General features: G+C 38.1%; 1 protein-coding gene across 1 annotated transcript in view; it reads left to right on the plus strand.

Moving 5' to 3' along the window:
- The window catches only part of LOC136877790 (dynein regulatory complex protein 8), a 47,066-nt gene that overhangs the window by 17,149 nt on the left and 5,798 nt on the right, over positions 1 to 24,119 (plus strand). Inside the window, exon 4 of the mRNA XM_068228747.1 lies at positions 8,106 to 8,229. Coding sequence (XP_068084848.1) covers positions 8,106 to 8,229 — 124 coding nt within the window. The remainder of the gene's footprint in view (positions 1 to 8,105; positions 8,230 to 24,119) is intronic.

Raw genomic sequence — 24,119 nt, forward strand, 5'->3', positions numbered from 1 at the left:
GGGAGTTAGATAACTTTCTTCTTTAGCATGCCATTCCTCTCGTTTATATATTTTCTGGTACTGCTCGTACGTAACACACTGGTTCATCGTAGTATTCCAGTTATTCGATCCCTACTCTGAGGCGCTGATTGAAATGAACAGCGTTCACACTTAACGGAATAGTAGCATAGGAGTGTTCACAGCTCACGGCTGTCTGCGACCTGGCCATTCCAGCTCTGGAACTTTGGACTGTTAGATCGGCTGCGTAGTGTTGTTTGTTAAAAGTGATAAAATGTGTGGTTTTTCATTTGATTGAATATTTCATTCGAAAGCATTGCTTCCTTGTCATTGTAATGGCCAATGTTGATTTCAATTGGGAAAACAACTAAAACAGTCTTTCGGAGGATGTAAAAAGCCAGGTGGAGAGTGACTGTCTGCCATTATGAAAACTTCCAACCAGAATGTTACTGATGGTAGGCAAGAGGGCCTGCCATCACAATGAAAACTCCCTAACCCAGTCTTCACGTAAGATGAGACGTTTGGTGACTTCCCCGTCGCATTTCTAGGGTAACGTTAAGAGCAATGCAATTTTATACAATCTTAAAACGTGAACACTACCTAACCTAGTATTCTGTATACAATGTAGAATTCCATAGTGAAGCACGGGTACCTTAAGGTAGTTTTAATATAAATAAATACTCGCTCACTTCCCTCTCCATAAACAATATCCCTTGGGCGCCAGCATTCAAGCTTATGGCCTGAATAGAATAGTTAATAATTAATTGTAATATGTAATGAGATTCTAAATACTCCCAGAGGTGGGGTGAGAAGGCACTAACCATTCAGTTCACATAAACTAGGAAGTAAAGGATCATTAATTAGAATTTATTAAAGTACCAATTGAAATAGGGTGATAAACGTGACGGCATACTTACGAAAACTAAACTAACGGAAACAAAAGAAAATTGAATGAAATAAAACTTAATAAAATGAACTGTTACGCGGAGACTTGCAGTAATTTTTACCATAGCTCACCATTTGTAGATTGTGGTATCTGGACACGTTCGACGATGTGGGAGCTGTAGTTTGATGTTCCTCTAGTACTGTCGTTGTTATCTCTCGTCGTATCAGTCCTATTTCCGATGTGTGCATTCCCCACTAATTGGACAACAACTTTCGTGACCTTAACACTTCCCATATTACTCATCACATAATGTGGTAATAAGCTTTGATTTCAATATCTAAACCAACTTGGGTTGCGTTCATGGGGAGAATATACCTATATTCTTCCAAATTAGAGAAATGTAGCGTAGCTAATGATAAGACAAAATTATCTCCTGTTCCAGATAATTCAAAAGCCGGTCTCTCGCTAACTTTATCACACGTCATTGAGACAGTACTCAATGACAGTAACTTTGAGTAGTGCTCTACAAAGATGTAAAGTGATCTTGTAAACAAAACGGAGAACCTCCTCTTGCTGCCGGCCTTGTCTTCTCTCGCATAATAATAATGACGAGAAAGACCTCCTTCCTCTATCAACATGACAATCAGACGCTAAGACGTTCGAAAGCTGAGACATTACGATATTCTCGTATTAATATGTTAAGACCGCTGTCGTTAAGACGTTAAGTTATTCAACTATTAACTATTAAGACCTCCACGAGCTTATGTCTTTGAAGTATAAAGGCCCCCAAATCTGCCTTCATCTCCCATATAACATGGTCCAGTAAATCTGATGTTTTATCCCTTCTTTTCATCGCTGTATATTCATCACCTTGTTTCGTAACGTTCATACACATAAGTTGAATGTTCGCGCGCTTCGTAAGCGTCATGTAGTGAAGTTCGAAAAGTAGAAGTTGGCAAGTTCTAACTGTCTCTTCAGAATATGGAGGGAGTGGTGTAATTCTGCAATCTCAATGATGTCCTTTTCCTGGTAAATGGCTAAAATTAGCATGGCGTGTCCGGTCGCCTGACCTCGGGCTACTGAAAATTTACTGCAAGCTATTAATACGGCTGATGTTTTAATACCTTACTCAAGACTTAACTCGTTCAGTTTTCGTTATTGCCGTAATGCAAAGAAATGAGATATTAATGTGAAACAGATGAACAAAAACCCCATATATAATCATAATAATTTAGAATGGCGTAGCATAAATTATATATACACATTATTCCAATTAATTCCACAGTTTAGTCATTTTATATACATCCTGTGATGTTCAAAACATTACATTCGCCCCTCTGAGCGCAAAACAAGTGACCGTTCAGTTGAACGCTCACGCCTACACTCTGCCATTTACATTTCTCTTAATCATACACTTGTGTGTAAAGTAACTCTCAATTCCCTCATTGTACAAAATTGTACACATGAAACATGTCACAAAATTACTTCTTGGTCTCTGATATGACTCAGTGTTTGTTATCTTGATGATTCCACATAAAATTTAATTACAACAGATAATATATAACACTTTAAAATTTTGTAAAAAATACAAAACATATTTTACTTAGCGAGTTTTGATATCTCACTCTACCAAGTATTCATCAGATCTTGCTGATTTCATGAATCAGTGCTTGAAACCATTGACAAGTCAATTTACACCAGTACAAAGATAACACAAACATAATATATTACTTAATCCTCTTGCACTTTCACTCTTTCAGGTGTTTGTAAATTCTTGCTGTGCAACTACCACATCACACACGCGAACACATAAAAGTATTACAAGTTTTAGGGATCACTTAATATTGTCTATGGGGAATCTACAAATCTTAAATCTCCAGTGTTAATAACCCTTGTTATAGCAGATCAAATTCTAGGTAACATCATTCATGGCAATGCATAAGAAAAGAGACGTAACCTTGGTTAATGAACTCGTCTCTACCGTATACCTGTCACATCGTATTGGCGGCAAAACAAATCACAGGAAATCCACCTACCAGAGGACGGTCACTCCTCTCAAGGACAGGTATGTTATGAAGAGCCAGAATGCTATGCTCTAATCAAAGCTGCTGTACTCGTCTTAGTCCCGTAGGGAACACGATAAAAATAATACAAGCTGTTCTTATGACTAAATACAGTAAGAGGCTTGTCTTCTCTCAGTGGGATCTGCCAAAAGCTACTTCTTAATCCTTTCCAAGTAAATCTTTCCAATATTGTGTGCGTCACCTTATTAAAGCCACCATGACCAGTTATCCTGTGGGTGTGCCACATAATTTTTCTGTGCAATTCTTCTGGTACCACAATGCGTGTCCTGTTTTTGTTCTTGCCTACAATATTTCCTATGAAACGAATATCTTGAGAATCCTTGCCAGTGTCCCATTCCTAATGAATATTTTTGTGTTGACTCTGTTTCTCTGACATTGCCAGGGAAGTTTTTCTCTAGTTTCCTTATTATTTGGGCTAGATTATCACCCGACCTCTGTAACCTGCTTATGTCCCATAATCGCTCTAGTAGTTCCTGGTCTTTTTGTACTAATTCTATGTGTTGCATTATCTCTTCCCTTTCTGCTGGATTCCTACTGAACGCATCTGCCAACACACTATCTTTTCCACTAGAGTGCTCTACTTTTATCTGTAATTTCTGTGTAAACAACATCCACCTTGTGATTCGTTCATTAGTCACAGCAGCTTTTATTCCAAACACTAGTGCTTTATGATCCGTTCTTAAGTTTGTGGGATATCCACACACTATTTTTCTCCTGTGCTGCATGGCATAAACTATTGACAAAAGTTATCGTTCGTCGTCGTGTAATGGCATTCGTGCCTCCTCAGCTTTCGACTTGTAAATGCTAATTATACACATCTTTTAGGATTATCCTTATCTTCTTGGTATAGACAGCCACTTACTCCTATGCTGGATGCGTCTGACTGTATAATGAATTATTTTTCATAGTCTGGGTAGCCTAACGTTATGCTATTTAGCATCAACTTTTCCATCTCAGGAAATGCCTGTTCTGTCTCATGGTCCCATTTCCATCTATTATTTAATTTCAACAATTCTTGTAACGGCGCTGCTGTTTCGGCATACCCACTGCAATGGTCTGCTAAGAATTGTGTCATACCTAAGAATTGCCTGATTTTTTATCTTGGTCGGGCGATCACATATCGTTTGAATATTACAGGGTTAGGTGATATCCCTTCACTGTCAATGACATGCCCTACAAATAGTACTTGTGCTTGGCAGAATTTTGATTTTGCTAAGTTTATCTTGAAACCTGTATTCTTTAAATTCTCTAGCAGCTTCATTAATTTTCTAGAGTGTTCCTCGAATGTCTCGGATGCAAATACTAAATCATCCACGTAGCACGTTACAAATCCTTTCGCTTCGGATGTCAGATTTCTATCTGGCTCTTATCAATTCTACCCAACTATTTTAAGACAGAATTTTAGCCTACAGTATGCGGATGTTTGGTTATCGGACATAAATCCAGTAAGTGGGCTTGACTTTTCTTCAAGAATAATATGGTGAAATGAAGAAATAAACTCCATACTTGTAAAGTATCGCATGCTTTTGAATGTCTTTATTATGTCTTTTATTTGGGCACTTGGTCATATTCTGGAATTACCTTTTCGTTCAGTTGCCTAGCGTCTAAGCACATCCTCTCGTTGCTTTTCTTTACTACCGCCTACGGATTGAGATATGGTGTGGTTGTTTTAATTTTTATACCGTCATCTAGCATTCCCTGGATAAGCTCCTTTACTTCTTGAAATTATTTTTCTGGGATATCGTACAATTTTTCCTCTATACTGCGTCCAGCCATTTACCAATAACTTGTGTTTAAAATTCGGAATTTTCTCTGGTTCCTTTTTGAGAATTGAATACTGCTTTATGATCTCAAATAATTTTGTTTTTTCTGTTGACGAAATCTCGGTTTCTACGATACTCTTCCATATACCTGAATATTCCTCTTCCTCTTCTATGCTCATAATTTTCTCACTACTATATAACATTTCTGCTTCCATGACATCAGCATCCCTCTGAATCTCATTCTGACCTAAGTATACTTCCGGGTTATTGTAGATTTCCTGTTCTTCTATTCTCATTTGCTCACTATTATCTATGTTTCTATTTAAGCTGATTCTTTCCATTATTTCATTGCCATTACTTGGTGTATAGAGCATCGGATCTTTTGTCTTTCCATGTCGATTGTCATCCCGGTGATTATCATAAAATCTATACCTAGTATAATATTTTATTTATTCTATTCATCACCATGAATGAATATTCAAAATTTATATTGCCGTTTCCAGTTCTTAAATAAGTCTATTTTACACTCCATCGAATTTTCCGGTATGATATGTGTTATTTTAATTATTGACACTGGTATCGTTGGAACTTTTATCCTTCTTTCAATCTCGTGAAATAGGGCTTGGGAAATAACACTAATGCTTTCCCCAGAATCCGCTAAGCAGTATATTCTCATTCCATTTATCTTAACTATGGTTATAGGTAAATTGATGTTTCATTTTAGGAACTGTTATATCTTCCACTAACTCATCTGATCCTATCTCCCATGATTCAATTTGCGCTACTACCCAACTAGAAATTTTGTCATCCACGATATAATTACCATTCTCTATCTCATTATTTATTCCAAAATTGATGTTTCTTCTTTCCTAAATGTTCCCGAGTTGCTGCTAAATGATTCAGCGCTAGGATTCAATCTGTGTTCTTCATGCTCCTTTCGTCTGTGTCTTTGTATTTCAAGGCTTTCCGCCCTTTCTAAGTCCACACTCATATCGAGATCTTTGATAGCTCGCTCCCATCGTTCTTTATTTTGGGTCGCATCTCTTAAATCGTGGACTATTTTCTATTTGTGTACTCTCTGTCTTTATAATTCCTTTTTTGCCTGTTTCGAAATGATGGTCTTTCTCTATAACTGTACCTATTTCGGTGTGTCCTGAATCTGTTACCAGGTCTGTAGTATGGTACGCGTCTATTATTCTCATTGTATCCTTCATATAGTTGGTCACCTCTTCCACATTGGTATCCGATCTCTTCAGTTCTTCTTTCATCACGTTCGTTCCTCTCTTTTCGCCCATAATTCCTTAAATAATTTCTCCGCTCGACTGGTGTGTTCCTGCCAGAGTTTTCTTGTGTCAATACGTTTACTGCTTCTTCATTATTATTATTATGGTTACCTATTATCCTGGCTGTAGGATGGACTGTAGTCATATATAGTTGTCTTAATACGGTTTCCATGTCAATTGCGGATTCCATACTTTCATCCGCTAGCAATCGTTGTATGGCTGTTGGAAATTGCTTTTGTATGGTTTTATTGCTTCTAATTCGCTCGGTGCTGCGTTTTAATCTTGGAATCTATGGATTCGGTATGCGAAATAATCACTGAATCTTGTTTGGCCTGTCGATGCGTACTTCTTTGTGTGCAGTTCAAGTCTCAGGTTCTGCTGAACTTCAAAATTCCATAATCTTAAGAATAATCATTTAATTTATATTTGAAGGCCTGGTACAACAAATTAGGATTCGAGTCCAGGTGTTCTTCTACTACTCGTAATTTCTTATCTTCAGAAATACTTCAAAATATACTTGCATCTCTTTCAAAGATCTTATTGGCGACATGCATGCTATATTATTAAATGTTTTGGTCTGTCGTCGTATGTTTTGATAATATTTATTAATATATATTGATTCCCGTTAGCACTTCCCATCGTTAGTTCGTTGTTCTGATTTGAACGTAGGTGTTGTCCCTCTCTCGTTTGCTTGCATATCTACTATTATGTATGTATATGTTGGGTATTCAGCCCGAAGGCTGGTTGTATCCTCATCAGGTCCACCATTACCTGTCATAGATGTCCTAGGTGTCTCTGAAGAGATGTACTAGGAAAATGAGGAGTGAGGTAGTTTCCCGTTGCTTTCCTCACTGAGCCAGAAGTTGCTATTACATATCAGTCTGCCAAGCCCACTGAAATGTGTGCACCAACCGAACCTATGAGCGACATTTTCACAGCTTTCATATCAGGGACTGGCTGCAGAAGGAATGGCATTACTAGCATCGCTCATACCTCAGTCACTTTCATATTGTCAAAGCCAAGGATAAGACTGAGACAGGTCAATGAAATTTATTCTAGCCCATACCAGAAGACAGTGTGCACTATAAACACTACATCTTGCCAGCAAATATGGTATATATATAAAATCCTCTGGCTTTCATTGCAGGTCGATATAACTGATTTTGTTGCCTGTATCGTAATATTTGAATTTTAGAATATTTAGAATATCTATATACGTGACATTCTCCTGGAAACCATACCTTTAGTCGCAGGACAATATTTTACAGTATGAAGGGAAAAGACAAGGAGGGCGGGAAAGATCGATTTTTAAAATGTCTTAAGTTGTAAAACTGCGTGGTGTTCGGTCCATAGCGACAAGGAAAATTGTAATGACGATTATAAAGAATGAGAAGAAATCGGCAAGGAATGATCGCTTGGAGAATAAGACAAGAGGGAGTCATGAAAAAGGAAGGCCTTGCTTGACATTAAATGCCCTAATATCACAGAGTCGAAAGAAAAAATATGTGAAGGCCTACAATATCACAATATCATAAAAATGATCAACAATAACATTACTTTGACCATCGTTTATTGTTATGTGGTTTGTGTTTTCTGCTGCCACTCATCTCCGATAGATGCTGCATCGCGTGTAATACAGCATAACCGAATACTGGCAGAAAGTAGCTGGGGATTTAGATATATTTGCACATGCTGTGTGATTATTAGATTTTGTTTTTCAGTGTAATAATATTGAGTAGTAATATGCAAAAACAAATTTTAGCGCTATATTTCATGGCACTGTTGTATGGTTGCATCAACCCTGCTGAACTCTGCCTACACATGGCAATGACTGCTGTGGTCATCGACAGGAAAAACACCGCACACACGGTATCATTTTGAATACTCTCACTGCATAATAGGCTCAATGGCAGTGTGGATATATACTTAGCTAGTGTGAAAGCTATTCAAAATTCTGTATGGTTGTGGTGTGAGTTCTGATATGTGCATTTTACCTTAAACAGAAGCAATACATTTTCTGCATCGAGCACTGAAGTATTTATTTCTTTTATATGTATATATAATTATTACTATTTTTGTATCTTGTTGTCAGGTTGTTGTCCTACTGAAGCTGAAATACAAGAGATTCTTGCAGCGGTGGAGGATCAAGAAACATCAGGAAGTGTTTCATTAGAAAGGTTTCTTCCAGTTATGATGCTTATCATTCAAGAAAATAGGTAGGGCCTAAAATGTTGTTCTTTCATTTTATTTATTCAAAATGCATATTTAAGAAATTAACTTATACTGCTCAAAAATGTAGAAACTAAAGCTTAAACAACTATATATATATAAAATCTTCAATAGGGAGTGCCTTCTTAGTAGTATTTGAAATGTTATGCACTTCTACAAGGTGAATAAACCCGTTTCATGAGCAAAAGTTTCACACCATTCATGTCAGGGCTGACTGCATAAGGAATCATGTTACTACATTATCTATACTTCAGCCACTTTCATAAAGTCAATGCCAAGAATGAGACTGAGACAGGTCAATGGATGTAACAAATATGTTCTAGCCCATACAAGAAGATATAGGGCACTGCATACAGTAGATCTTTCAATAAATGGATCTGGTTCGACATTATAGTCTGTTATGCTTTTCAGCATTCAGTTTAAAAGTATCTTTGAATTAGATAACTATAAGCTTCCACAGTCTACTATTTGCAACTAGCTGTGTGACCTTGTTTACTTCTACACCTCTTATAAATAATTCATTAAAAACTGAGTCTATCATCTGCTTAGCCAATAATAATAATAATAATAATAATAATAATAATAATAATAATAATAATAATAATAATAATAATAATAATAATAATAATAATCTGGAAGAAAACATCACAGACATCAACCAGTGCAGAATATTCAAAGGAAATCTGGCGGTTACAACGACCACCAGCATGCCTCTGCTCGGAACCTGCTTCTACATGAACAAGAAGATAGTACACAATGTCACAGACTTCACATCAGAATCGAAAGATTGTCTCTACTAACTATTAAATGTAAGAATGAGAGGTACACTCTCATCAACTGTCACGCCCTGATCAACGGAGGTAACGAGAAGAATCCACATAAAGTTGATGACTTCTGGGATCTTCTGGAAACTGAAATCACCCAGATACCCAAGAGCAACGTAAAAATCCTGCGGGGAGACTTCAACGCGCAGATTGGGAAGGAGCGAAAGCACAGAGACGTTGTAGGGGAATATCTAGCACATAGGACGACAAACAAGAATGGGAAAAAAGGCTCATTGGACTCTGCAAAGCTTTTCAGTTGCAACTAATGTTAACACACGTCAAGAAACTCCCAAGAAAATCAAAGACATGGGTATCTCCGAATCCAAAACTAGGGGAATTCCAATTGAATCACGTAGCGATAACAAGGAAAAACTCAGAGGAGGTGATGAACATCAAAGTGATTTAGGAACGGTGAATTCGATTCTGACCACTATCTCTCCAAAGTTAAAATCTATTTTCTCCCAGTAGGACAAAAGAGAGACCCACCTAATGTGATAAGATACAACACACACAAAATTAACATACTGAAGACATCATTAGAAACTTCAGGGACGAAATCCGGACCATCAGAAATTGGAACTGGCAAGAACTATACACGGGAATCAATCGAGCCGCAAAGAAAATATTCGGACAGGCTAGGAGGAAAAGATAAATATGGTGGAATAATGAGTGCGAGGAAGGTCTCAGGGAGAGGTCCGAGAAATGGAGAAAATGGAACTGCTCCAGAGAAAAGGAACACATGGAACAATGCAGGCAACAGAGGAGAGAAACATCCAGGATATTTCAGACTAAACGATCATTTAAAAGAGCTCAACTGGAAGAGTCCCAGACCGACTTTGTCAAGTACAATTCCAGAGACTTTTATCAGACTTCAACAGAAAACTCAAAGGAAACGAAGCGCCGAGTTTGAGCTTCACAAACGAACGGGTTAAAATCGGACTGAACAACCAAGAAAACTTTGAGATACTAGCCAGATACTTTCACACTCTCTTGAGTTGTCCTTTCCCAACCTCCAAACTAGAATTTCCAGACATACCAGATAACTTATAAGACGACGAACCATCATCAAAGGAAAGAAGTCAAGGAAGCCATTGAAAACCTCAAAAACAACAGGGCAAGTGGAGAAGACTAGATAATGGCAGAAATGTTGAAATGGGCAGAACCGGAAATCTTAGATGATCTTTACCAAATCATCAAGGAAATCTAGGAGGAGATAATCCCAGAAGAATGGAAAACAGCACTTATCCATCGCTGCATAAGTAAGGGGACAGACAGGATGTCAATAACTATAGGGGTGTGTCCCTCCTCCCGATCGCCTATAAAACCCTCTCAAAACTTCTTTTTAATAGAATAGAGGTGAATCTGGACCAACAACTAGGGGAATACCAAGCAGGGTTTAGGAAAGGCCGCTCCTGTATCGAACAATTATTCAACCTGAAATCAATACTCCGCCACAAAATGTTGAGTGGTAAATAAATTGTGGTGTCGTTTATAGACTTCAAAAGAGCCTTCGATTCGGTGGACAGAGATACCTTGATCATTAGGGATTTTGGAGTCAAAAACAAACTGGCAAATATAATCAAAGAGACCCTAACAGGCACAACCTCCAAGGTATATTTTTTCGGGCAACTCTCGCAATCATTTGAAATCAAGACAGGCGTAGGCAAGGCGATGGACTATCCCCGCTCCTATTCAACTGTGTCCTAGAAAAGATAGTGAGAATATGGAACTCGAACATCAAGGGATAATCCCGATTTGCCTAGGGAGAAAATCAGGAGGGATGAAAGTCAACTGTTTGGCTTTCGCTGACGACTTTGCTATACTATCAGAAAGTCTAGCGGTCACAACCATCCAGATTAACCTCTTGGAAGGAATCACCAGCCAAACGGGACTGAAGATTGACGCAAGTGTAGTAAACTGATATAACTTGAAAACAATATTCTCTCACCCATGGGTAAATAATGCAAGTATCGAGCTCGAATTATTATTATTATTATTATTATTATTATTATTATTATTATTATTATTATTATTATTATTATTATTATTATTATTATTATTATTTACGTAGTCGAATGATCGCAGTGTTTGTGAGGTTATGTCATGAAACACGCACTGTATATAGACATTTATATGAGTTCATTTAATGTAAATACCTGTAAATTAATATTATATATTTTATTATTACCTGTAGGATGATGTGTAATCTGCTATAGAATTTTGAAACATACTGTAATATCCAGAATGGCTCTAGATCAGACGAAATGATGGTAGAATTTTCTGTACATTATAATCATGTTGTTAGGTACTGGAGATTTTTTTTGCTAGTTGCTTTACGTCGCACCGACACAGATAGGTCTTTTGGCGACGATGGGACAGGAAAGGGCTAGGAATGGGAAGGAAGCGGCCGTGGCCTTCATTAAGATATAGCCCCAGCATTTGCCTGGTGTGAAAATGGGAAACCACGGAAAACCATCTTCAGGGCTGCCAATAGTGGGATTCGAACCGTCTATCTCCCGGATGCGAGCTCACAGCCGCGCGCCTCTATGCGCACGGCCAACTCGCCCGGTAACTGGAGAATTTACGAGAAGGTAGTTTTGTAACGTATCTTTCTAGAAGCCTGGCCAGGCACGTATATAAACAGGTGGTCTTGATGGTAGGGACGAGTTTTTTTTAGTAGGAGTTTCAATGGAGACCACATGTTGTGGTTAGGCTGACATGGCAATGTAGGCAGTCGGTAGTCAACTGTGTTTTTAGGTTAGAACCTCCAGGTGCTGTGATAAGCAATTGTTTTTTTTTAAATGGCGTCTTGTTGATGTTCTTGGAGTGAAGTGTTTTGTTTGTGATACAGTGATTAAGGTTATGAGCATTTAATTTGTAAATAATTGTAAATAAATCCGTGTACACAAATTGACAGCATTTTTTGTGCGTCATTGTAGATTCAACCAACGACATGAAAGGTATAGACTGCTAAACATACCGTATTCGTTAGAGCGCCCCTGAATGAAGCTCAGTGAACTACGGCCGCCATGACAGTTGCAGGCAAGAGAAGTTGACACTTCGATACTAGGCAAGCCACATGTCACTTTACCCTAGCCGTATTATCAGTTCATCATTAGATGTGATTATTTTTTGTTGCAAAAATAAAGTCATTTAAAAGTAGCAAGTTCAGACGTTGTTTAAAAACACTGTTACAATTAATAATCACAGGACTTCTAATGAAATAAGCGCAGCAAATCTGGCTGTAATAATTCGTAATAATACGTGTTTTCCATTATCAAGATACCCATGTCGTGCGCAGCATTTAACTTCACCAAGCCCCATCAGAAAGGGGTTAATATTACATTTCACAAGTAGGCCCTATGTTTTAGTATAAGCCTAAACACAATTTCTAATGATGGCACATTATTTTTCTTTAAGGTTTCCTTTGAACTCCCTCTGTGGGTTGTGGCGGTATATTAACACACATGGTATCCCCTGCCTGTCGTAAGAGGCAACTAAATGGGGCCTCAAAGGCTGTTAACTTGGGAGCGTGGGTTGGGGACCACGGGACCCTTATATGAGTTCTGGTGTTGCTTCTACTTACTTGTTATTTGTTATTTTCAGACCCCGGTGGCATTACAGCCTAGGGAGTATTTCAATTTCACGCCTTTCGTGGCCCTTGTCTATCCTTGGCCGACACGTTCATTTTTCAAATTATCGGATCCCTTCCATGTTTTTCTCTCACTGATTAGTGTTAGGTATATAGAGGATGATTGGCTAGTTGTACTTCCTGAAAATAACAATCACCACTCCCCCTTCCTAGGATTACAACGGAGAGAGAAGGATTTAATATTGGATCATTACAATACACCTTATAAATGAACTTATAATTTAATTGTTATTTAGGTACCCAACTAAATTTGACCTTTTAACATTATTTCATTAAATATTATTCTTTACCGGGCGAGTTGGCCATGCGCTTAGGGGCGCGCAGCTGTGTACTTACATCCGGGAGATGGTGGGTTCGCACCCCACTGTCGGTAGCCCTGAAGATGTTTTCCGTGGTTTCCTATCTTCACACCAGGCAAATGTTGGGGCTGTATCTTAATTAAGGCCACGACCGCTTCCTTCCTACTCCTAGGTCTTTCCTATCTCATCGTCGTCATAAGACCTATCTGTATCGGTGCGATGTAAAGCAAATATGAAATATATATATTATTGTTTAACAGGAATCTGTGCCACTTATCAACCAATATAGTCTGTTGCCACATAACCACAAACAAATTATTCACATTGGTTAAACACTGTCATCACATAACTACTAACGTGCTTTTAATACATGTATTTTAAAAAGATTTATATCATAATTAAGGCCAATTTTATTGCATGAAACATAAAGACTATCGAATTTAACGTGTACGTCTGTACAAGTACAGCCACTCTGCCATGACACCTGTCGTTTGTTTTGCCTGTAAGTGTCATGGCTGCCAGCAGTTCAAGTAGATTCAAAGATGGTCGGCAGATAGCAGTCTATATCTTTTATGTTGTTGGATTATTATTATTATTATTATTATTATTATTATTATTATTATTATTATTATTATTATTATTATTATTATTATTATTATTATTATTATTATTTACGTAGTCGAATGATCGCAGTGTTTGTGAGGTTATGTCATGAAACATGCACTGTATATAGACATTTATAAAAGACCAAATTCATGACGAACATCAAACATGGACCAATATTCCTGGAGACAGAGATAGGACGGATAGAAAGGGTCAAGAATTTCAAGTACCTTGGTGAGATCATACAGGAGAATGGGCTAGAAAAAGCTGCAGTGGAGATCGGATCTCAAAAATGGTGAGAGCATACGGCTCGACACAAATCATCTACAATAAGAAGTGCTTATCCTCTAATTCCGAATTAAAATATTACAACACCAGGGTCAAAGCAGAATGCCTCTGTGCTAGTGAATGCCTGTCCATGAACTACAAGCTGGAGAAGCTAGAGGTCCTGGAAACAAGAATCCTCAGAAAAATATGGGAGCTCTCCAAACTCAAAGCAGATGGAAACTTTGGAGCAATAAAGAAGTTTACCAGAGGGTGGAAAGAATCTCAGAGACCATGAAGAAAAGGAGACTGGCATTTCTCAGACATCTGTACAGAATGAATGCAAACAGACTTATCAAACAGATATTTGATTACTTCTGGAGAAAGAAAAGACCACTACAGCATGGATTAAGGAAACGAAGAAGAATATGGAAAAGGTTAAGCATCTCGGAAGTTCAGCTGTTAGAACACAGTGAAGAATTTGGAAAGGGTTCAAGCCGCAGGAAGAACGAAAAAGGCCAGAAGAGCTTGGACAGATGAACAATGGAAGCAGGCCAGGAAATGCATGAAGGAGTATTGGACGCAGAGAAAACTCCGCACAAATAGAAAGATTTGAAGTTGTAACGTGATCCTTAGTAGTCCATTCGCTTGCAAAAATAATAATAGGTTTAAATCCCACTAACTGCTTTGATGGTTTTTGGAGACGCCGAGGTGTTGGAATTTTCTTCTGCAGGAGTTCCTTATCTTATTGGTAAATCTACTGACACGAGACTGACAAATTTGAGCACCTTCAAATACCACTTGACTGAGAGAGGATCAAACCCACCAACTTGAGCTCAGAGGTCCAGTGCTCTATCACCTCAGCTACTGATCCTGGCTGCTTCTCTTACCTACATGGCTGAGTCCATTATTCTCTTAGATAACCTATCCTCCTTCATTTGTCTCATCTGACCCCACTACCTAACTTGGTTTATAGACATCGTTTCATCCAATAAGTTCCTTTCTAACATTGATTTTGTCTGCTCATTCTGAGTAGCCTCCTACCATTTTTCCCACCTGTTTGTACTAGCAATCCTCTCAATACATTTACAATTGTTACTTCCAACTTATGAATAAGACTAGCAAATGTATCCGTGCTTTGATGCGGTACCGTATTCTACATTGTATATGATTATCAAAGTAAATTACTGTACATGCAGTGAATAAGATTTTTTCAAACTGCATGCCTCTTAGCCTTATCCAAAAACAACAGGGGAAGATTCTCAGACATTGTTTCCAATGTGAGGTGTGAGTTGCAGAGTTGTAATGATAACGGCTGGCTCACTTGCCTACCGCCATTCACAATCGAGTAGAAAAGTTTTCATTATAATGGGAGGCCCCATTACCTACTGCGCCGTCACAATCGATTTGGGGAGTTTTCATTACAATGGCAGGTGCTTTTTCCTACTTCTAGAGAGATTACATCTGAGGAGTTTTTACTATAATAGCAGGCACCTTCCCTACTGCCAGTCAAAAGTGAGTTGTGCTGTTATCATTATAATGACAGGCCCATTTTCTTAATGGCAGTCACACCGAGGGACTAGGTAACTATGCCTAATGCCAGTCACATTTTAGATGGGTAAATTTGTTTATAATGGCAGGCACACTTGCCTTCTCCCAAACACATTCGGTTAGGGGAGTTTTGAACATAATTGCATGCTCCCTTGAGTTCTGCCAGTCAAATCGAGAAGGGAATTATTAATCACAATGGTAGTCTCTCCTTACTAATGCTAGTTACAAAGGTGTTGGAGAAGAATCCCATTCCTACCGCTAGTTAAAGTCAATGTGGAGAGTAATGACAATAGCAGGCGCCATCCTGCTGAGAGTCACTATTGATGTAAAATATTAATTATAATGGCAAAAGCCCTTTCTATGTCGCTACAAATTGACTTCAATGAATAAAAATAGATCAACATACGAAGTATATGCAGGTTTACAATATTGCAAACTTTTATTTACAGATTAACTGCTGCTAAATGATACGTGATATTGACAAATGGATTGTACTACAAGATGCCTGATATAGCGTTCTAAATGGCTGGTCTTAAGATATTTTCTCCTGTCTCATCTATTTGTAGGTAAAATTGTGTTAGGAATAGGGTGAAATTTTCGTAAGGTTGTCTCACAGTGCATTACTTTTGGGTACGAATGTGACAGCTACGAGGGTCGAGTTATAAGTCATGGCAACTATTTTTTTCTTGCGAACAGGAGACAACACGGAAAATCTAAGATATGCATTTGGAAATATAGGTAATGTACTTATGCACAGTGCCTGAAGACAAATTCTGACTTCAGGAGATTCTCGTAGGAAAGTGACAGAACACAGGCCGTTGGTAAACATTGTTTTATTATGGTATAGACAACACACCTCAGTCTACTTCAGTAACTAAATTCTGCATTAATTCCTCATGTGTCTATCTTCAAACTGTCTTGGTTAAAACAGAGTGTGGATATAATCAAGAACTTGTGTGTGTCCTTCTAGACTCTGCTTTGCAGCATTCTTGCTTGAAAGAAAAACTGGCAGAGAGATTGGGTCTTCAGGAGGTTTGGTGGTAGTACTGGGTCCCCTGTAGAGCATTGTGTGTTTGAACTTGTTCTTCAGAATCTTCATAATTCTAATCAGCTGAGACTGACTGCTCTTAGCCAGTCTGATATTTGTAGACAGGTCTCTTTCCTTACAGCAGAACAAGTGATGAAACTTGGACTGTCACACCTAGATGTAGGGAGAGATAAGGAAATAGAGATCCTTACTGGAGCAGATTTCCTAGGGTCAGTTCTCTAGAATGAGCATAGAATGGTGGGAGAATTGACAGCACTGTTGACTACATTAGGGTGGACGGTATTCAAGGTTTTGGTGATAGAGAAGCAACACCTATTCTGCTGATTACAGAGAAAATGTGTAACTTGTGAGAACTGGACATTTTGGGGATAGAAGATCCTATCTAAAAAAAAAAAAAAAAAAAAAGTCATCCTTGAAGCCGTACAGATAAAAGAAGATGGTAGATATGACGTTCGACCTCCATGGCTGAAAGATCACCTGCTCTGGGAGCCATCATATGAGACAGCAGAAAAGCGGCTAGAACTTACGAAGAGAAAACTTGAAATTAATGGTCGCTTAGAAGAATATGATAAAGTTTTCCAAGGCTGGTTTGATGAAGGGATAATAGAAGAAATTCCAGGTAATCAGACTGAAATCTGTGGGGATTATCTCCCTCATTGACCTATCATCAAGGATTCTGCAACAATACCAGTGAGACCAGTCTTTGATGCTTCCACGAGAAGAGGTAACAATCCTTCCCTAAACAGTTGTATAGAAAAGGGTCCCAATCTCATCAAACAAATTTCTTCTCTCTTCCTACAGTTTTGAAAGAAGTCAATTGGGGTTATTGCTGATATTTGTAAGGTGTTTACGCAAATTTCAGTAGCACCAGAAGAAGAAATTTCTTGAGATTTCTGTGGGGCAAGGAAGAAGTGAAAACATATAGGGACGATCGAGTAATTTTTGGAGTGACATTGAGTGCTTGAGTACCTTTTAGACCAAGCCTTGCTAGGTGCTCAAGATGAAAATAAAGTGACTGTTGATTTATTAGGCAGCTAAAGGACAGTTTTTACATTGATAATTGTTTGGCAAGTGACTCAAATAAGGACGAGCTGTAACTATTTGTCAGAACTGCTTAAGATGTTTTTTCCAATACAAGTTTGAGCTCAAAGGTTTGGAGAGCACTGATCCATTGTTTCAAGATGAGTTCAATTTGTTACCCGTCCTTGGAATAATGTGGAATTTCAAGGAGGATGTTCTTCGTTTGAACTGTGAGCCTCTGGAAAATATTTCACCAGAGAAGATAACTAAAAGGATGATGCTGTATTCTGTCCATCAGATTTATGATCCAATTGAATTTTTGGTACCCATTATGCTGTTGACTAAGTTTTTACTGCAGAAAATAAACAAGGTCTCTGGGGACACGAAAGTACCTTTGGAAATGAAAACTACATTTGGGAAATGGCTTCGTGATCTTCAAGAATTACACCAGTTGGAGATTCCTAGAAGATTCCCTGAAGTACATGTAGAACGTAGCCTCCATGCCTTCTACGATCTGAGTCGAGATGCATATGCTGCAGTGGTATTTCTACGTATGCAGATGGAGTGAGGAGTTCATGTCTAACTCCTTCAAGTGAAATCAAGAGTAGCTCCTTTACCCTGACTGACCATTCCTCTACTCGAGCTTATGGGAGCAACAATAAGTGCTAGATTGTTGTCGACTGTGAGAAAGGAGTTCGACACTGAGTCAGTTTACTTGTGGACAGATACTATGACAGTGTTGACATGGATACAGCATGAGATCCTTTGGTCAGGGTTAGGGAAATTAGATAACTGACTCCAAAGGAATCGTGGAGGCATGTGCCTGGTGCAATGAATCCTTCTGATCTGCCAACACGAGGATGTGGGACAAGAGAACTTATAACCTCTAGATGGTGGGAGGGACCATCCTGGTTGTACCTTCCAGCGGAACGGCCTTCAGATTGTAGGGTCAGGAATGAATATGAAATTATGCATGAAAGAAGAAAGACTGCCACAAACCTCGCCGTTACAGAAGATCCATTAAGGTCAGGATAATACTACAAGTATTTTTCTCAATTTGACAAGATAGTGAGATTGATTGTTTGGATGAAAGGGTTTATTTTTAACTGTAAATCTAAAAGGAGAGAGAGTGGAGAGCCCTAGTTGTTCAGAACTGGAAGATTGCAACAGAACAGTTATTAAACTTATCCAGAATGAGAATTTTCAAGGAGATGAGGACCAAAAGCAGACCTCAGTTGTGTGAATCCTGGATGAACATGGTACTTTGCGAGTGAATACAAGAGTATCAGAGAGGGAGGATAAATTTGAGTTTCGTCAGCCTGCTATCTTGCTAGGATATCACCCTGTTGTGCAGCAACTTATTCATGATACTCATGTTCAGGACTGTCATGTAGACCCACAGACTCTGTTGGGTATTCTCAGGGAATGATTCTGGATCTTGAATGGAAGAAGAATCATGAGATCATTTGTACAAAAATGTGTCATTTGCAGGAGGTACAAAAAGACCAAAGGGTTCTACACCATCTCTGCCTAATAATCGCATGAGAGATGCCAAGATTCTTGAAGGAGTTGGTGTTGACTTGGCTGGCCCGTTGATTGTGAGAGGTAATCAGAAGATATGGGTTTGTTTGTTCACATGCGCCGTGTACCGAGCAGTGCATTTGGAACTGCTTGCATCATTATCTACAGACTTTTTTCTTCAAGGACTATGAAGATTTGTATCATGTAGAGGAAAGCCTTAGACAATTTATGGTGACAATGGAACAAATTTTAGAGGTGCGAGTAACATGATGGCTAAGTTTAACTGGCAGCAGATGGAGTCTTATTGCAGCATTCAAAGAACTGAATGGAAATTCAACCCTTTCACAGCCTCGTGGTGGGGTGGCTTGGATTGATGAAAGACCTCATTTGTAAAGTTCTAGGAAAATCTTCCCTAACATCTGAAGAATTAATGACTGTTATGTGCGAGTGTGAAGCAACCATCAATAGTCATCCCTTAACTTCAGACACAGAAAATCCTGATGACTTGAGACCAATCACACCAGCGATGTTCCTTCAAGAGGTCCATGAGATAGGTGTACCAGATCTGGATGTGATGGGTAGACCTCAATTGAGGAAGAGAGCAGCCTATTGACTGAAACTGAGAAATGCACTTCGTCAGAGATTTCGTAGTGAGTACCTTTGCCAACTTCAGTTGAAGCAAAATCAGCATGACAAATTTAGCAAAGGAGATGTTGTGCTCATTGAGATGGACATTCTTAATAAACTGGAGTGGCTGCTGGGTATTACTGAAGATCTGTTACGTGGGAAGGATGGTCGTGTCTTTGTACAAAGAGGGGAGTGGTCATGCATCGTATTTGGTATCTGATCCCGTTAGAATGTTCTCTGTCATTAGTTGAAGAGACCGAACAGAAGATTAATGCCTCGAAGAGAGAGACAGGCTTGGAGATAGACCGTACTAGATGCGGAAGAGTGATGAAGCAACCTGCACGGTTTCTACGATGAATTACTGACTATTGCAATTTTGTTATAGGACTGAAAATTGCAAGGTGGGAGAATGTTGGGATATTTGATGTTTTGGTGTTGGCCATGTTTTACTATGAATTGTACTTTTGTGACAATGGCAGAACTACAGACATTGTTGTTGTACAAAGTTAATAAAGTCGGATAGTCCTTGTTGTATTCGCGAGTCTGAGTATCGTATTAAATAGATTGAGATACCTAATTATTGCACGACATATGATGTTAAAGTATTAACAGGTAATGAGGAAGTACATTCAGGGAAGTGGAGTAGACGAGGGAGCAGTGATGAGAGTACTTGGAGCTCAAAGCTAAGTAGGGAGAGGATAAAATATTTGGTGTTAAACTGTAGAAGTATTGTAAGGAAAGGAATAGAATTAATTGATTAGAAATATATTACTAGATATTGTAAAATGAGTTGAATCATGGCTAGAAGTGATATTATGGATACAGAAATTTTCTTCTGGAACTGGAGTGTGTATTGTTCAGATAGGATAGATTCTACAGGAAGGGAAATATTCATACTGGTGAAAGAAGAATTTGTAAGCTATGCAAAAGTTAAGGATATATATGAAATTCTTGGGGCAAGGTTAAGCTCTAAAAATAATATGCAACTTGATGTTTTTTGGATTTACAGAAGTGGTAATGCTAACATAGAATTATTTAATAAGATAATCAGCTATGTGGGGAATGACATAGAAAAAATGTGATTGTAGCAGGTGATCTCAATTTTCCAAATTTTAACTGAGAAGGTAATGCGAATGGCAGAATGCAAGATCAACAAATGGTAAATAAGTTACTGCAATATTGAAGGGCAGCTGAATCAGAAAGTGATGAAACCAACAAGGGGAAAAAATATTCTATACATGGTGCTGATAAAACCAAATGTGCTCTATAGAGAAACTGAAGTGATAGATTGGTATAAGTGACTGCAGACATAGTTTTGTCATAGTTAAAAATTAATGTAATAGAAAGTAAAGTTGTAAAAGTAGGACCTTATGCAGCACCATATAGTTAATAAGTAGAGCTAGGAATTATAAGTGCAAAATTTGGGTCAAAAAGGTACAATAATTTTGTTTTAAAAGGTGCAAATTTAAAATGTAAATATTTATTACAAACTGTACTAAAACCAACAACATTAGGCCTACATATTAGGACACAAATTCACACACTTAATAAAAAGGCTGCCTAAAAATAGTCCAAAAACACAACATTATTAAAGGTGCTCATCTAGAAACTGCTTTTTTAAAATTTTATTTTTATTTTATCAGTGAAGCTCCACCTCCGCTCACCAAGTACTTGTGTGTTGAGAAGGAATATTCCATGTCAGCAGACATAAATGATGCATATTTCGCTTATAGTCAATAATGTAAATCCTTGCTTGCAGTAAAATCCTCAATGTCATGGTTTATGGCTAAGCTCTGCTCCAGCTTCTGCTTTTCACTGTACTCCAGTGCTTCCTTCTCATCCATCAGAACAGCCCATTGCACTTTTTTCTGAGGACACTGCTCCTCCAATTTTTTCTTTTTTAAGGAAGAAGTCATACTTTTCAGTCTCGACTCAGTTAAATATAACTTAAAAGCTTTTCAATCTGTCGAACACACAAGTTCAGTATAAATATTAGTATAACATACGTGTAAAAAGAACATATTATTAAACAAGGAATAAAAATACACACGTTCAACAGACTGAAAAGTTTTTAAGTTACATCCTCCAATTTTGTAATGGCAGTTGTCAGGAAACAGTGAGCATGTGGTAAAAGTCGATCTTGCAATTCCTATTTAGGTGCTAGTTTATCGTCCTTTGTCACAGCTGAGGAATCATTCGGTAAATCATCTAAGGAATCACTTGTAGCCTTAAAATGGTTAAAGATAAATACTGCAGCCTTCGACCCAGTACCCCATCCACTGAAAACTGTGGAAGTCCCGTAATTTCAACATAAATATAGCATCCTAACAGGAGCCCTTTTCGGAATTTTCTTAATGGAAGACACAAATTAATTCGCATACGAATATTTGTGCCAGGCCAGGGCGAGTAGCTCAGGTGGTAGAGTACTGGCCTTCTGAGCCAAAATTGGCAGGTTCAATCCTGCTTCAGTCAATGGTATTTGGAGGTGGTCAAATATGTTGGCCTTGTATTGGTAGATTTATTGGCATGTAAAAGAACTCTTGCAGAACAAAATTCTTGCAACTCGGCACTTCCAAAAAACAGTAACAACGTAGTTAGTAGGACGTTGAGCCAATTCTTTTTTTTTGAAATGCAGGTTGGATGTTTTAGATAGGAGTAGGTTTCTGGTTGGCTGTAAGTGCTAGCCACACTTGATCATTTTCGATTACTTCAGGCTGCAATTGAACCCATGCATTGTTGAAATTTTGCATCATATTGGCAATGTCTGTTTTGTTCAGAAAGCAAATAAAAACTATGGGTTTCACTAGCTATCCTTTTAGCGGTGTTATTAAAATGTTCAAAACCTATTTGTTCTGTCTATCAGTGGTTTCATTTAGAAAGAAAAATTGATTATCGGCTAATACTTGCCTGTTCTGTTTTTATTTCTCTTCGTACAGCGGATGAAGATTTGATTTTCGTAAAGTGCTCTCATCTGTAACAGACCTCCCAGTATATTTCTGCAAATACGATTTCGTAACAGGGTTATTAAGCTTCAAAAGTAGAACATCACACGCCCCAAATATCTTTACAGTATTAGTAAGAAATTCACTTTCATTTCTTGAATTTAAAGAGGCCAGTGCCTCACCAATAAACTGATGTCACAGTCCACTTTCGCTACATTATAATTCCTTATTCTTCACCTATATGCTGCTTGATGCATTAACATTTTTGTTGTTCATCATTACTGAAGTATCACATATATTGATTGCACCTCAGAACAGATCTATCACTTTGAATATCATCTGCAGTAAAGACTTGACATCATCATGCATTTTCCCAGCATTCATTTTCTGTTTTGACATGCTGAATATTGACAACAAAGGAGAATGAAAGAGTCACTATACTCTAGCCAAAGTGTACTATGGACTGAAAAATTACAACAGTTAAAATTTTTTCCCCCACTCCAGATAGTGATTGTTGGGATTGTTAATTGGTCAAATTGACTTCACCTTCCTCCTTTTCTTCCTGTAGTAGGATGAAGTGCAAATTGATTTATGGACCTTTTGCTTAATGAGAGTTCATTGAACGCAATCTAATCCGAAAGCTTTCTTCTAACAAGACTGCTGAAGCAAAGCAAGACAATAAATTTTAACAAAAAGCATGCAGAAAGTGGCAGATTTTTTCCCTTATAAAATAAGTCAATGGGAGAAGAGTAGATTAAGCTTCAGATGTTCAATTTCCTTTGTTTACTTTTATGGAAAAAAAAAAAAAAAATGCAGCAAAGTAGCAAAAGTAGGAGTTGGGGGCGGGGAGTGCTAAAAGGTGCTGACATTGAGTTAAGGTGCAGAAAGGTGCAACCAAAACACAGTTAAGATTGTTTATTTCATGCTTTCCTTGTAAGACAAGAAAATTTGGACATTTTAATAGTGAAAAATTATTAAGGTACGGCACCTAAAATTCCTAGCTCTATTAATAAGATAGGCATGAGGAAGTTTTTAAAAAGTAATTGTGATCAGTGGAAAATGCTAAATAAAGATGTAAATTGTGTATGAGACGGGTTTAAAGTAACTCTTAACGTGCTTGAAAACAGGTATGTACCTTTAGAAGTAGTAAGGAATGGTGATGACCGGCTATATTCATCATCATCATTATCATCGTCATCATCATCATCATCATCCTTTCTCCTTATCCAGCTCCTGCCAGGTTTGGGCATTCATGGCACTTCTCCCCTTCCTCTTGCCTTCCACTATTCCTATTTCATCATTTTGTCCCAGTCCAGGTTTCTTCTTCATGCACCCCTCTTTATCGAATAAATCCACCTATTTTTAGGCCTCCCTCTTGTTCTCTTTCCCTTATACTTCATCTCCATCATCTGTTTTGATATTCTTTCCTCCTCCAAATGGAGTCAGTGTGATGCTGACACAGTTTTTGTATATTGCTTCCATCATCTCTACAGTCTGTGTACCCAATCTCTTTTTGACCATGGTTT

Source organism: Anabrus simplex, chromosome 7 (assembly GCF_040414725.1).
Source record: "Anabrus simplex isolate iqAnaSimp1 chromosome 7, ASM4041472v1, whole genome shotgun sequence".
NCBI classification, from domain to species: Eukaryota; Metazoa; Arthropoda; class Insecta; order Orthoptera; family Tettigoniidae; genus Anabrus; species Anabrus simplex.